At 42.6% G+C, this 17,041-nt stretch overlaps 1 protein-coding gene across 2 annotated transcripts in view; it reads right to left on the bottom strand.

Annotated features, from left to right (window-relative positions):
- The window catches only part of LOC125457358 (SAM domain-containing protein SAMSN-1-like), a 161,423-nt gene that overhangs the window by 11,185 nt on the left and 133,197 nt on the right, over positions 1–17,041 (bottom strand). The window contains exons 8-11 of one of the 2 annotated variants that reach the window (XM_048541515.2): positions 16,393–16,473; positions 13,977–14,135; positions 8,482–8,608; positions 594–745 (exon numbers count right to left, since the gene is read on the bottom strand). In XM_048541515.2, the coding sequence (XP_048397472.1) occupies positions 594–745; positions 8,482–8,608; positions 13,977–14,135; positions 16,393–16,473 (519 nt within the window). Of the gene's footprint in view, positions 1–593; positions 749–8,481; positions 8,609–13,976; positions 14,136–16,392; positions 16,474–17,041 lie in introns of both variants that reach the window. The other variant, XM_048541514.2, reaches the window with a different exon arrangement.

The raw sequence follows: 17,041 nt of genomic DNA on the forward strand, positions 1-17,041 counted from the left end.
GACTTTTAACTAGTACAGTTATATATCAATGGTTCATAACTGTTTACTTCATAGCTTGAGTAGCAATCCTTGTTAAGTACCAAAGCCCTGTCCATGATTTCTACCAGCCCAAAAAAAATTGGAGAATTTTGCTACTTTATAAAATTTTAAACTTTTGAGATAACCCCAGCAATAGTCGGGCTTGATTTCCAGTACGCTCCTCCAGTGAGGAGTAACAATGCCTAAATGGAAAAATTAGGGGAAAAGGTAGACCATTTAGCTCCTTGGGCCTGTTCTGTCATTCAGGAAGAATAGCTGAACACAATCGTGGATAATCTGTTTATGATTCACATTCTACAATCCCGTCTATCCTAAATAACTTTTGATTCCCCTATCTGTCAAGAATCTGTCAATCTATGCCTTAAAAAATATTCAATGCCTTCTGAAGCAGAGTTCCAAAATCACGCTACCATCTGGGAGAAAAGAAATCCTCATTGCTTCTTAATTATCACATAATATCCTGGATTGTGTTCCTGAATGGGACTTGAATCTAAAATCTTTTGACTCGGGCAGGTCTCAGATGCCCTAGCCCAAATAAATCAGCATGTTCTTACCTTTAGCTTGAGGGAGTCGGTATCATAGGGGCTTGGGGTGAAGTCAGTGTGAACCCTTGCCCTTCCACAGAATGGGCCGCTGTAAGGAGCCTCCTCATCCAGCCTGAGACTGTCCCGGTTACTTGCTGCGTCTGAGCCACTTGCAATGCCGCCTGCTTAGGAGAAAAGGAAGCATCAGGATTGCTAAAGCCAGCTCAGTCAACAAGTCTTCCCAAACCATACCTCCCTCCCTCTTCACAAGAGCATTCTCAAAACTCTGCAGTGCCTTTGTCTTTCAGCCTCCCGTCATCTACCTTTTTCTTACTTCCCTTTCAATCACAGAATCAGAGTCATACAGCACAGAAAAGACCCCTCAGCCCTTTAGTGTTACCTTCTCTCAAACACATCCTTCTTCGTGAGCTAACTGCTACTTACATCAACAGTTGTTTAGCAACTTTGGAGGCCAATCACAACCTCCCACTGTCAATATGTAGAACTGTACAGCTCAGAAATGGGCTTTTCGGCCCTCACTTTTGTGCTGAATGTCACGCTAGATGAAACTAATCCCACCTGTCTGCCACTGGTCCATATCCTTCCATTCCTTGCATGTTCATATGCTTATCCAAAAGTCCCTTCAAATGCCCCTAAAATGTCTGCCTCCACCACCATCTCTGGCAGTTCATTCCATGCTCCTAACTCCAGGTAAAAAGCTTGTCCCTCGCATCACCTTTCAACTTCCCACCTCTCACCGTAAATGTATGGCCCTTCGTATTAAACATTCCAACTCTACCCTGTTGATGCATCTCATAATTTTACTGATTTCTGTCAAGTCTCAGCCTTCGTCGCTCCTTAGAAAACAACCTGAGTTTTTTCTAGCTTCTCCTTATAGCTCGTGACCTCTAACCCAGGCAGCATCCTGGTAAGAGATAGTAGGAACTGCAGATGCTGGAGAATCTGAAGATAATAAGGTGTGAAGCTGAATGAACACAGCAGGCCAAGCAGCATCAGAGGAGCAGGAAAGCTGGCATTTTTGGTCTAGACCCTTCTTCAGAAATTCAGATCCTTCTGGACATTAATTTTATTCAGAGTCCTGCCATTAACTGCATACTTTTACTTAACATTTGATTGCCCAAAGTGCAGCACCTCACTCTTACCCAGATTAAACTCCATCTGTCATTTCTCCACCCATATAGCTGTATCCTTTGACAACCTTCCACAGTATACACAAATGCCATTTCTGAAGAACGGTCTAGACCCGAAACATCAGCCTTCCTGCTCCTCTGATGCTGCTTGGCCTGCTGTGTTCATCCAGCTATACACTGTGTTATCTCAGCAGCCTGGTAAACCTCTTCTTCACCCTCTCCAAAGCCTCCACATCCTTCCAGTAATATAGTGACCAGAACTGAATGCAATACTCTAAGTGTGGCCTAAAGAAAGCTTACAAAGCTGCAACATGACATCCTGACTCTTGTACTCAATTCCCCAACCAATAAAGGCAAGCATGCCATATGCCTTCTTTACCACCCTATCTACTTGTATGGCTACTTCAAGGGAGCTATGGACTTGAACTCCAAGATCCTTCTGTACATTAATTTTACTCAGAATCCTGCCATTAATTGTATACTTTTCCTTAACATTTGATCGTCCAAAGTGCAGCACCTCATTCTTACCCAGATTAAACTCCATCTGACATTTCTCCACCCATATCAGCAACTGATTTATATCTGCTGTATCCTTTGACAACATTCCACACTATCCACAAATCTACCAATATTTTTATTGTCTGTGAACTTGCTAACCCACCCGTCTACATTTTCATCCAAGTCATTTATACACATCACAAAGAGCAGAGGCCCCAGTACGGATCCCTGCAGAACACCACTAGCCATGGACCTTCAACCAGAAAAACACCGTTCCACCGATACCTTTTATCTTCTATGGGCAAGCCAATTCTGAACACCAATTTGGTGCAGAATTTAAATAAATTACGTTAGAGAAAGAATTGCATTTATGTAGAGCCCTTTAACAACCCCAGGACTTTAAAGCTAGTAAAACTCTTTTGAAATATGGCCTTAAAACAAAAGAGCCTCTTGAGGCTGCTGTCCCAGTCAACAAGATCACTGCTGATGTGACCGTAGCTACACTTTTCTCCTTACCACTGACCTTCCTCACCAAAAAACCTTTCATTCCCCTTTCAAACAGAAATCAAACTCAGCCATGAATATATCCAATAGTCAGCTCCAACAGCTCCCTGGAGCAAGACTAACAAACACAATAACCCTCTCAGAGGAGAAATTGCTTCTCAACTACATCTTAAATGGAATATTACAAAATCAGAAATTGATGGAGAAACTCAACAGGTCTGCTGCCAGAACAACTGAATCTCTCCAGCAATATCTGTTTTTCTTTCAGATCTCCAGTGTCTGCAATTTTTTTGTTTCATTTATATGAAACATTTATATTTATAAATTATGCTTCCTAAATCTAGATTTCCCAGGAGGATACATAACACTTTAGCATCTACCCTGTCAGAATCTCATCTTTACAGCAGTGGTTCAAGAATGCAGTTCATCACCACCTTCTCAAGGCCAGTAGGAACAGGCAATAATTCTACTCATGAGTGAATGAAAAGAAAAATGTGTCAATAAATAACTTCTCAGTGCTTGATTGGCAATACATCCACAAACATCCATTCCCTCCATCACTGATGCAGCAGTGTGTGCTCTCTATAAGATGCACTGCAGAAATTCACCAAAGTTCCTCAGACAACACCTTCCAAACCCACGATCACTTTCATCTGTGTGGAGAAAGCAGCAGATATATGGGAACACCACTGCCTTCAAGTTCCCTTCCAAAACTCACCATCCTGACTTGGAAATATATCGCCATTCCTTCATTTTGGCAGGGTCAAAATCCTGGAATTCCCTCCCTAATAGCATTCTGGGTCTATCCACATCAGGTGGATTGCAGACAATCAGGAAGGCAGCTCACCACCACATTCTCAAGGGGCAACTAGGGACAGGCAATAAATGCTGGGCCCAGCCAGCGATGGCCACATTCCCACAAATGTGAATACATTTTTGAAAATTTCTACTAATGTCAATTAAAAGAACCAACCTGGTCAACCTTCCCTCATGAAACATTTCCCAAGAATCTGTCAAGTGTATCTTCTCTAAACTACTTCCAAAGCAAGTTTGAAAATCCTTACCAGTAAGCTGACTGAAACTACATGCAGCCCTCTAGGTGTGGGTTCACCAATCTCCAGGACAGTTGTAACAAGAGCTTCTTACTGTTATATTCCATGTCCATCACTAAAGACCATTGTTGTGGTTGATGTTGTTGCTTTCCTCGCGAACTGGCTTGTTATTGTTCTGATGTTTCAATGCAACATCATCGGCGAGGTCTCGGATGAAGCGATGTTGTTCTATTCTGTGCGGAATTCATCCTGTCTCATCCGTTATGGTGAGCAGTGTCATTTCCTGTTTTGCCCTGTATGGGTCTGTATGCGGGGTCTAATTCTATATGTTTGTCGATTGCATTAAGGGTTGAGACCACGCCTCTAGAAATGTCTATGTTCGGCTTGATCTACTATGGTTACCTTGTCCCAGTTAAATGGATGGTCTTGTGTCCAAATGTACTGATGTTGAGGAAAGTTTGTTCTGTCCTTTGGCTGCTAGCTGATGTTTGTGTTTTCTGAACTGCACATTCATTTGGCCCAGCAAATAACTCATTTCATGGGTAATTAGAGTCTATTTCCATGCTGTTTGTAAGATCTGGCAAGCAGGGGTCAGAATTTAAAAATCAAGTCATTTCTGGACTGGGACCTATGCTGAGTGAATGGAGAAAGCAGATATTGAATAATTTATTCCTTGGGGCACGGTCAGGGCAGCATTTGCATCCCATCCATAATTACCCCTGAAATTAGTGACTTGCTGGGCCACCTTAATGCGCAGTTCAGAGTCAAACATATTGCTGTGGGCCTGGAGTGTCATGTCAGTCAGACCAGTTAAGAATGGCAGGTTTCATTCGCTAAAGGACAGAGGTGAAACTGATGGGTTTTGACAATGATTAGCAATGGCTTTACTTAAAAACAGAAAGTGCCAGAGAAACTGTGCAAGTCTTGCAGCATCTGTGGAGAGACAACTAAACAGACTAAATCCAAGTTGACCCTTGTTCAGAACTGTGATAATAATTTCATGGCCTCATTTTTAGTCCTGATTTTACTAATTAAATTGAAATGCCACCAAGAGCTGTAGTGGGACTTGCATCCATTCTGTTAGAGCATTGTCCTGGGCTTTGGGCTATTAGCTCACCAACATTATCACAATTTCACTCTCCCTACAATTTCTCAATGTTCTTACTGCTATACATTTTAAAGCTAGATGTACCCATTGTCTTATGCAACATCTCACTGTCATATTGGCTGTTCTAGACTAATACTTTGCAATTCCTGACTACAACAGATTGTATCAATTGCATTATTTCCATTCAATATGATCATGGCTGATTATCCAACACAGTAGTCTGTACTTACCTGTTCCCCCATGCCAAAGAGTCATACAGCATGGTAACAGACCCTTCAGTCCAACCAGTCCATGCCAAACATAATCTCAATCCAAACTAGTCCCACCTGTCTATGCTTGGCCCATTCCCTTAAAACATTTCTCATTCATGTGTTTATCTAAATGTCTTTGAAAGGTTGTAATTGTACCCACATCCACCACTTCCTCTGGAAGTTCATCACACACATCAACCACGTACACTTTCGGTGTAAAAATATTGCCCCTCATACCTCTTTAAATCTTTCTCCACTCACCTTACAAAGTGCCCCCTAGTCTTGAAATCTCCCACCCTAGGGAAAAGACGCCTGTTATTCACCTTATCTAAACTGCTCATTATTTTGTTTTCCTCTACACAGTCACCTCTCAACCCCCTACATTCCAGTGAAAAACTTCCCAGCGTATGCAGCCTCTCCTTATAACTCCAACCCTCCATTCCCAGCAACATCCTTGTAAATCTCTTCTGAACCCTCTCCAGCTAAATCATATCCTTAATAATGCCCTCTAATCCCTTTAGCCCCAAGTGCTATATCTAACTTCTTCTTGAACTTATACAACACTTTGGCCTTGACTGCTCTCCGTTAAAAATAATTCCACAGGCTCATCCCTCTCTGGGTGAAGAAATTTCTGCTCAGTCGTAAATGATTTACCCATATCCTTCAGCTGTGACACCTGGCTCTGGGCTCCCTGTCAATGGGAACTTTCTTCTTACATCTACCCCTGTCTAGTCCTGTCACAATTTTCTAGGTTTCTATTCTTCTGAACTTCAGCAGATACAATCCTAACTGTTTCAGTATCTCTTCAAACATCAGTCCCGCTTTCCCTGGAATCAGCCTGGTAAACCTTCGCTGCACTCACTCAATAGCAAGAGCATTCTTCCTCAGACAAGGAGACAGTACGCCAGGCGTGCTCTCACCAAAGCCCCGTACAATTGCAACAAGACATCACAGCTCCTCTCGCTATGAAGGCCAGCGTACTATTTGCCTTCTTAACCACCTGCAGCACCTACATGCTTAGTTTCAGTGAATGCTGCACAAAAACACTCAGGTCTCATTCACTTTTGCCTCAGTTTTATTGTCACTAAAATAATAATCCAACTTCCTGTTTTTGCTATCGAAATGGACAGCCTCATACTCATCATCAGCATTCTGCACCTGCCATTTATTTGCCCACTCCTTCAGACCCCCCAAAGGGGCGGTGATGAACTAGGGGTATTATTGCTGGACTGCTGATCCAGAGACCCAGGTTAAGTTCTGGGGACCAGGGTTTGAATCCCACCACGGCAAATGGTAGAATTTGAATTCAATAAAATATCTGGAATTAAGAATCTAATGGTGACCATGATTCCATTGCCGATTGTTGGAAAAATGTCCTTTAGGGAGAGAAATTGCTGTCCTTAACTGGTCTGGTCTACATGTGACTCCAGACCCACAACAATGCAATTGACTCTTAACTGCCCTCTGGGCAATTGGGGGTGGGCAATAAATGCTTCATTGACAGTGATGCCCTCATCCCGTGAATGAATTTTTAAAAATCACACCGAAGCATTTTTGTATCCTCACCGCTCACCCTCCCACCCAGCAAATGTGGAGATATTACATTTAGTTCCCTCGTCTAAATCAATAACATAAATTGTGAATAGCTGGGGTCCTAGCACGACCTGCTATCTCTTGATTTCCTGAGTCCTTGATTATAATTTAAGTTTGAATCTGTTATGATGCCTTGGCTGTTGTACTTTTCAAATGTGGTGCAGTGTAACATATGATGTAAAAGCTGATAAAAAGGACATTTTTTTTTACCCTGGCCACAGCTAGTGAGTATGCTGGGCTTAACCCACCTCAGCTGATTCAGGTGATAAACACCTCAAACAAAGTCTGTTAGAACTCACAATGTGGTTACCTGTCTGTCATAAAAACAACAGCCCACGCTTTCTTATCAGCGATTCGATGTTTTAGGTGCTGATGAATTATTAATTTATTCCGTTTCCCCTTCATTTGAAAGGGCACAGTTCAGATCATCTGAGCTGTTATAATTTTGCATTGCGGAGGCAAGCTCACTCTGTGTAGATATTATCCCTCGACTAACGTTGATAATGGATCCCGCAGTTATTTCTTTCCTCAAGGCTTTTGGTTCCCGTATTTCCTATGTTGCAACAGTGATCATACTTTCATTGTCCTTCATTTGACTGTAAACTGCTTTGATATAAACGCTAAAACAATGCAAGTCTTTAAAGGAGGCTTCACATGGGCCAACACACAGGCTGTTCCCTGAAGGTGTATTGGATGTAGCAGCCTGATCTTTACCCCCATTTGGCAGAGGACGATGTGGATGGTGGTAAGGACTAGATTTGATCCTAGCCTCTCACTTCCGTGTACATTTTTGCCGGAAATCACCAATTCTGTTTGGCCATATTCCTGGAGATTTCAATGCATGGATTCCTGCCTGCAACCACGTTACGCAAATCAAACAGCCCTTACTCCCCAGCCACCCCCCTTTTCAATATCATACTAATTAATAGACATCTAAAAAGTACATAGGCATATTGAACATGTGAAGGCTATTCAGCCCCTCAAACCTGGTTCACAATTCAGTGAGATCATGGCTGATCGATGACCATATCCTCTCCTTTTTCCCATATTGCTTAATAGCTGTGCTGAAGAAAAATCTGTCTCGGATTTAACATGACCAACCAATCGCGTATTCATTGCCATTTGTGGAAAAAGAGTTACGAACCTCTCCCCCTCTCTGTGTGTAGAACTGTTTCCTAACATCTCTCCTGAACGGTCTGGCCCTCATGGTCAGACTATGTCCCCAAGTTCTAAATCCCCAACTGGTGGAAATGATTTATTTTTCTCTACCCTGTCATTTCCTGCTAATATCTTGAAAACTTGAATCAGACCACTCTTTAACATTCTAAATTCAAGAGAAAACAGGCCTAATTTGTATAATCTCTCTTCATAACTGAACGCCTGAAGTCTTAGGCATCGTTCTTGTAAGCCTATGTTGCATTCTCTTCAAAGGCAATGTATCTTTCTCAAGGTGTACTACCCAGGTCTGCTCAGTACTCCAAGCGCGTTGTAACTAGGGTTTTGTATAACTGCAGCATAACTTCTGTGTCCTTATTCTCCAGTCACCTAAATATGAAGACTTGCATTCCAGTAACTTTCTTGATTATTTTCTACACTTATTTGTAGTAACAGAAATTTCCATGCACCTGAATCCCCAGGTCTCTCTGGACAGTCATTATAATTAATTTCACACTATCTAGAAAGTAGGCTGATTTATCCTCTATCACTGTGGTCATGCAGTTTCTGACCTTTCACCTTGGCCAGCCTACTCAGCTAACTTACTGGATGAGCTCTGCCCACTGTTCAGACTATAGAGACTCTCCATTGACTCGCAAGCTCTCAGAGTACCATCCTCTGCATCGTGCTCTCCTGTGGTTTCGTTTGCCACTTCTTCTGCATTGGCCTCGGGCTGGAAGACACAAGTTTTCTCTTAAAAACCTTGAACAATTGCAGCCATTACTGATTCTCTCTCAGAAACGTAGATAATGTAGAACTATTGAAGTAAGAATTGGTTGTGTAGTCACTTAAGCATGTTCTGCCATTCAATGGCTGATCTGTAACACAACTCAACACTTACCACCTATCCTCACATTTAGCAAAAATGTATTAATTGCAGTTTTAACATTATCCAACATCAATTATTATTAGTGGAAGAAATCCTCAAACTTTGACCAACTTTGCATCTAGAAGTTTGAGTTATAAGGAGAGGCTGGATAGGCTGGGACTTTTTTCCCTGGAGCGTAGGAGACTGAGGAGTGACCTTATAAAGGTTTATAAAATCATGAGAGGCATAGATAAGGTAAAATAGCCATCAACTGTTCCCCATGGTAGGGGAGTCTTAAAACTAGAGGGCATAGGTTTAAGGTGAGGTACAGAAGGATCTGGTGGTCAATTTTTTTTCACATGTGGGTGGTGAGTGTCTGAAATGGGCTGCCAGAGATAGTGGTGAAAGTGAGTACAATTTTATCATTTAAGAAACATTTGGACAGGTAATTGGATGGGATAGGTACAGAGGAATATGGACCAAATGCCGGCAAACAGGACTAATTTAATTGTGAAAACTGGGCTGTATGGGTAAGTTTTCATGCGGTAGACCTCTGTGACTCTATGACTCTAAGTGTTTCCCAGTTATAATCCTGAACATTCTGGGTCTCATGCTTTTAGGTTAACTACCCCAATTATAGATAGAGCCATACCACACAGAAAAAGACCTTTCGGTCCAAATCGTTCATTCTGACCAGATATCCTAAACTGACCTGGTCCCATTTGCCAGCATTTGGCCCATATTCCTCTTAACCCTTCCTATCCAAGCACCTGTCCAAAAGTCTTTTAATGCTTTAATTGTACTTCTTCCACTTCCTCTGATAGCTCATTCTATACATACACCACACTCTGTGAGAAAAATTGTCCCTGAGGTCACTTTTAAATCTTTGCCCTCTCATCTATTACAAACCTCTGGATCAGGTGGGACATGAACCTGGGCCTCGTGGCTCAGTGTTAGGTGCACTGTCACTGCACTACAACACCCCTGCAGTTCCCTTGTTGTAGACTTTCCAACTTATTTCTCTGCATCCACCCTATCTTTGGGCCTTAACATTGTGAAAGCTTTGACCTAACAATCCATGGAATTTAGGCTCTCAAGTGTTCCTCAGATTGTTGTACCATTTCGGACTAAGTAAAAGGTTGCCTGTATTGGACCTGATTGCCAGAGCAGTAACTCAGAGTGATAAAACTGAAACATTGCACTAATAATTGGAGGCTCACTCAATATTGGCCAACGTGGGAGGCTCCTCATCTGGCTTGGCACAACATCACCTTGTATAGCATCCACTGAGAAACCAAAGTGGTACCACACAAATATTTAAATGAATACTGCCTATTTAAATTCACATCCCTTGGGATTTGGCCTGCTGTTGAAATGGCTTGTATTAACCTAGCATTGTGACTTCCTTCCAACAAGAATGCTTCTGCGGTGTTGTGACCTCTAACAAAGTTGTCTTTAGCGAAATATTAGCTGGTCAGTGTTCGATGTAAACTGTACGCTGCGCTTGGAGAGGCTAAGTGAACAGTTGCAAGGTATTTGTAACACAGCAGCAAGCCATTTGACTCAGCCAATTCAATGTGCTAATTCCCCTGTACACCAGCATCTCTCACATTTCTTCATCAAACGCTGTTCTTTTCCTTCATGCCTTTATCAAGCTTCCACTCAAAACGCACCTTTACCATTCACCTCAAACATTCTCTATGGGAGCAGGTTTCATATTCTCACCCCCTTTTGCATACAGATGTCTATCCTGATCTTGATATAATGACAACAGTCGTTTTTTTTAAGGCCTCATTCATAAGCTATGAGACAGAGGTACTTTGTTGGACTGGGGTGGACAAGATCAAATATCACACAGCACCAGTTTATAATCCAACAGGTTTATTTGAAGATACAAGCTTTCAGAGTCTCACTCCTTCTTCAGGTGTTAGTGAGAGAGGTGGTATCAGACACAGAATTTATAATCAAAAGACCAAAGGATCAGAGAACTGGTGTGAATGTGTTGAACAAACCCAAGACTGCTGTTAAATCTTTAATCAGTTAGAAAGGATTAATATGCAAATTCCTGAATTTGCTCATAAACAGAAGCATCTACTCTGTATTGATCCCATCAAATTTCTCAACAGTTTCAAACACCGCGATCAAGTCAACAGGCTAAAAATTGGCTTCTCGTCTCTTAACAGTTTTTTATGATAAGGATCATGATATTGTATCATTCCTGTAAATCTATCTTTTGGCATCTTCAGCGCTGTGCCTGTATAATTTTAGTAATATGGTGACTAGCACTGTCTACAGCACTCCAGTAGGTCTAACTGATGTTTGATACAAGTTAATTTTAATACAGAAATAGAGTTAGAGGGGTTCAGTATTTAAACTGTAATGGAACATCAACACTGTGGTGTTTAGTTACATTTGTTCTTGTATGTGGAGTACTGAAACTTTAAAACAAATCAAGCGAATCAGCCTGATTATTTCTTTCTAATAAACAGAGTGCTGGAAGTGTTACACCCAGCAATTTTCAAACTGATCTTGATGTGAATAAAGCACACTTGTTATGTTCAACAAACGTAAGCATAGGAGCAGAAGTGGACCATTTGGCCCATTGAATCCGTTCCACCATTCAATGAGGTCATGGCTGAGATGATGATTTTCAACTCCACTCCCCTGCCTTTTCCCCATAACCTTGACTCCCTTACTAATTGAAAATTGTCTCTCAGACTTGAAAGTGCTCTGCAGCAAAGAATTAGACAGATTCACTACCCTCTGAGAGAAGAAATTCCTGCACGTCTCTCCCTTAAGTGGACGATCCCATATTCTGAGATGATGTCGTTCAGTAGTAGACTCTCTCACAAAGCGGAAACAACCTTTCCCCACCTACCCTGTGAAGTCTCCTAAGAATCTTATATGTTTCACTAAAGTTGCCTGTCATTCTTCTACATTCTAATAATTACAAGCTACTCAGCCTCACTTTATAAAACATTCTCTCTATACCAGGGATCAAACCAAGTGAACCTTCTCTGGGCTGCCTCCGAGCTAATATATCTTTCCTAGAGAAAAGGCTTAAAACTGTTTCAGCTCAGGTCTGACATGTGCCTTGTATAATTTAAGCAAAATCTCTTTATTTATTGAAATAAAAGCCACTGTTCTGTTTGCTTTCTTCATTATCTCTTGACCTTGGCTGCTAGCTTTTTGTGGTTTATTCTCAAGGACTCGCAAGTACCTCTGTTCTGGAGTGTACTGCAGTCTTTCTTCATTTAAATAATATTCAGCTCCTCTAAATTTCCTGCCAAAGTGCATAGCTCACGTTTTCCCACTTTTCATCTGCCAAGTTTCTACCCATTCTCTTGTCATCGTCCCTTGTAGACTTTTTGTTTAATCCTCACCATTTGCCTTTCCATCTATTTGTGTATCTTCCACATAGTTGGCCAGAGTACATTCACTTTCCTCATCAATGTGATTAGTGTACATTGTAAATAATTGTGGCCAAGCACCGATCCCTGTGGCACTCTGTTCATTTTAGATTGCCGCCCTGAAAGTGCCCCCCTTATCCCAAATCTCTGTCTTCTATTTGTTAGCCAATCCTCCATCCATATTAATCGACTCTATCCAACACAATGGGCTCTAATTGTTTTAAGTAGCTTAATGTTTCATACCTTATAATAATGTCTTCTGAAAATCCAATTCTATCACAGCCTCTACCTTCCCATTATCTATCCTGCTTAATACCTGTTCAAAGAGCTCTAATAAATTTGTCAGCCATTATTCTGTCTTCATGAAGTCATGCCAAATCTGTTTGACCATTTTATCCATTTCTAAATGCTCTGCACCTTTATAACATTTGCTAACATGTCCTAATTGCCCACATTAAGCTAACTAGCCTACAGTTATTTTTTTTTGGTCCCTTCTCTCTTGAAATAAAGGTGTTACATTAGCAATTTTCCAATACTCTGGGATGTTTCGAGAATCTTGGAAGATTGCTACCAGTGCATGCATTATCTTTGTTAAAGCTACTTCTTTTAATATCCTCAGATGCATCCTGTGAGGCTCAGGAGATTTATCAGCTTTTAGCCCCATTAGATTTCCTAACACTTTTTGTCCAGTCATAGTTATTGTACTCGTTATCTCTCTTCCTCTTGCCTTTTGATTATTTAGTCATTTTGGAATTCTGTTGTGTCTTCTACTGCAAAGGTTGGCATTGAGTATTGACTCAACCCCTCTGCCATTTCCTGGCTCTCCATTGTTATTCCCTCAGCCTCATTCTCTAAAGGCTCTGTGTTAACTTTGGCCACTGTCTTCCTTTTAAATATTTAAAGAAGCTCTTGCTGTCTGTCTTTCCATTACTTGTTTATTCCTGAGTTCAAGTCCAAGATGGTGACAAAGTAGGATGCTCCGGTCAGGGATCTTCTGCTCATCAGGGCCTTTACCCCTTTTCCATCATTTTATTTCTCTCCTTTTCCCTTTCTCAACACCCCGACCCCCAACCCGGAGTGGGGAGTTATGGATGACCGGGGCGAGTGGGCTGAGACCCAATGAGGGCCAGTGCGAGCACAGGCCGAGGCCCACTGAGGGCCAGAGAGTGCATAGGCCGAGGCCCACGGAGAACCGGAGGGAGAAGCGTGGGCTTGCGCTCGGGGGCCTGCAGGCATGCCCCATGAGCCCCTGTGCTCCTGTGAGCCCGGAGCAGCATATGTGAAGCAGCTCCCAGAGCAGTGCACAGGTCACAAGTTCTGGGCAGAGACCAGTGTGAGGGGACAATCCTTACTTTGGAACACTGTAATGTCAACGCCGTAATATACCCCTAAGTACTCCTACTTTAAACTTACTTTCAACTCTGTAACTAAGCAACTACTTTTATCCCTCTGCTGTATCCAAGAGTTGTACTTTGGTACTTGTATCTGAGAGGTCGCCATAAGAAGGCAGACCTTGTAAAAGTTTTTTCACTGTACTCATACAATGGGGCGCATTGACAATAAAAGTATATTATATTGTACTGTAACTTCAAAGCTTTTCTTCTCTCTCATATTTACTTTTTTGGTCATCTTTTGTTGGTTTTTGGAACTTTCTCAGTCTTCTGGCTTACCATTACTTTTTGGCACACATATTTTTCCTGATAGAGGCACGTATACACATACTGGGGCTGAACTGCTGTATTTGTAATATTGTCACCTGGATTAGAGAACAGTTCTGTTGTAAACAGGTCAGGACTAGCAATGGATACAATGCTGCAACTCACCATCCCTTCTGACAGTGCATTGGCATATCTGCGTGCCATCTTTTTCCTCATGGTTTTGGAAATGGCACGCATGGTTTTCCCCAACCCGCTCTCATTCTGTCCAGACTTTGGCGGATTCTGCTCCCCGGCAGCTTCTGATCCATGTTCTGCTTCGCCAGCCTAGCAGATCAAAAGAAATCCCTTGTTACCCAGCTTGCAAAGCATCCAGCGTTTCGTCTTCACAATAACATGGTTAAAAACAATAAGTTCGAACAGTTCAAGCAGGACTTAGAAACTCATCACAACTAATTAGCCAGAGACTATTTCCCAAGGCAGAAATGGCTAACACGAGGGGTCATAGTTTTAAGCTGGTTGGTGGAAAGTATAGAGGGGATGTCAGAGGCGGGTTCTTTACACAGAGAGTTGTGAGAGCATGGAATGCGTTGCCAGCAGCAGTTGTGGAAGCAAGGTCATTGGGGTCATTTAAGAGACTGCTGGACATGCATACGGTCACAGAAATTTGAGGGTGCATGCATGAGGATCAATGGTCGGCACAACATCGTGGGCTGAAGGGCCTGTTCTGTGCTGTACTGTTCTATGTTCTATGTTCTAATAGGATGTTGTCGATATTTGACACTTCCTGCTTTGTCCAATGTGTACACAACAGTCACTGGGTGGTTTGATACCAAAAGTGGCCTATACCTCCAGATGATACCTCATTGAGGGCCATCAGGAAAAAGAGGGGAAACAAACGTAGAGTTTACAACCCTCCAGCGTTGTAAAGGAGTTTGCAGGGATTAAAGTTAATGGAAAAAATAACTCTACTCTAAGCTGACCGCTCCTCCTTCAGGAACATCCTTAAAACCTCACTGTGTGCAAATTAGCTTCCCTGCTTAGATGGATTCCCTACAGTGTGGGAACAGGCCCTTCAGCTCAACAAGTCCACACTGACCATTGGAGCATCCCACCCAAACCCATCCCCTATAACCCACACACCCCTGAACACTACGGGCAATTTCAGCATGGCCAATCCACCTAGCCTGCACATCTTTGGACTGTGGGAGGAAACCCGAGCACCCGGAGGAAACCCATGCAGACACGGGGAGAATGTGCAAACTCCACACAGACAGTCACCCGAGGCTGGAATTGAACCTGGGTCCCTGGTGCTGTGAGGCTGCAGTGCTAACCACTGAGCCACCGTGCTGCCCACCCCACCCCCATATGCTTCCCATATGACAACTGAGACTGTATCTCAAATGCACTTCACTGGCTGTGATGGGCTTTGGAAACATCACAAGGTGCTATATAAATGAAAATGCCTATGAAAGTTCTTATGATAAAATTCTTTCCCGGAAGCAAACAGTGGTCCAAGTGTCATGTGTTTGTAGATTGGAGAAATTTTCCTTGGAGAAGAGAAGGTTCAGCAATGGTTTGAAAGTGGTGGTCAAACCACCACTGAGGGTCTGATCAGAGCAGGTAGTGAGAAACTGCTTTCACTGCTGGAAGGGACAAGAAAGAGAGCACACCGTCTTAAGGCGAAACAAGCAATAGCGATATGGGGAGGAACCTTTTCACACATACACACATGGCCACTCACATTAACAACTAAAGGCACACACAGGTGGACACACACATGTGGTCATGCTCACAAATATATGCACGCATTCAAAAACATGGGCACAGGTGCATGCATGCACACAAACACGCATGCACGGTCATTCACACAAACAACACATACATAGGCAAATACAACTAGTAACACATGCAAACAGACACATGGACACATTCATATGTGTTTGCACATGCACACAACAGATACACACGCACCTCACACATGCACACAGATTCACACAAAGACAGAGGCACACATAGATAGACATGGAGAGACAAGTACACACCATAGAGAAAGTGAGATAAACGTGGAAGAAGATGAAGTGTGTGTGTAGAGAGGTATCTGTATTCAGACAGTTGCAGGGATGAAAAGGATGTAGTAGTGGAGCATTTAAAAATGCACAATTTAGTTAACAGAAGCAAGGATGACCTTGGACACGGCCTCCATGTAGTGCAGGATGATTGAGCAGGACAGACGACATCTGCAAAACCAAAGGCCCACAAAAAGGCTACAACTAAACTCCCACCCACTCGCTGCCTCTGGCAAAATACCAGAGACGTGAAAGGAGGCCCTGAGGTACCCATTAATTTAACACGAAAAGGCCTGACTTGGCCCTAGAATGGGGTGGCTGCTCATTCCAGGATGTTGCTGGTAACATCCTCAGGTTTTCCAGGAGTTCTCAGTGTTCGCCATTGAGAGAACAATACACACACGGGCACTTTACAATTTGAAGAATAGGTCAGTGGTTAAATGTGATCCAGTTTGCACAGAGGGCTAATCCCATTCACACTCTTCAAACTTGACCCTAAAAGCAAGAACACTTACACTGTCGTCAGCCTTCTCCTCTGGTTTGGGTGTATGTGGATGATGTCTGAATCTATCAAAGTTCCCGAAGCTGCTGGTGCGCTGTAACACAGTGAGAAGAAACAGTACTTATGAGTCATAACCATCCACTATGTGGTACACATGACTGACAACTTTGAGCTTGCACCCAAACCTTACTCTTTTCTGATATTTCTCTGTAACAATTTGCTCCCCCTTCAGATCAGCAGGCGATGCCTCAGCCTGGGGAATAGCTCCACGTATACTGGTCACTCTCTGGTCAGCTCACCTCACTTTCCGTATCTCCAGTTTACATCAAAACAGTAGTTAAGGTCAGGATAGGAACACAGGAGCAGGAATAGGCCATTCAGCCCCTTGAACCTGCCCTGTCATTCTACGCTACAGCTGATCCATCCACCTTAATGCTATTTTACAGTGTTATCCCCATATCCCTTGATGTATCGAGAAACCTTTCGATCTCCTCATTAAACATACTCAATGACTGAGATTCTATATCTTTCTGAGGTAGAGAATTCCAAAAATTCACAAGCCTCTGAATGAAGAGACTCCTCCTCATCTTGGTCCTGGATGGAGACCAGTGTTAGGGTACAATCCTTACCTTTGAACTTACCTTAGAACAGTACAATGTTAA

This window comes from Stegostoma tigrinum, chromosome 12 (genome assembly GCF_030684315.1).
Source record: "Stegostoma tigrinum isolate sSteTig4 chromosome 12, sSteTig4.hap1, whole genome shotgun sequence".
Classification (NCBI taxonomy): domain Eukaryota; kingdom Metazoa; phylum Chordata; class Chondrichthyes; order Orectolobiformes; family Stegostomatidae; genus Stegostoma; species Stegostoma tigrinum.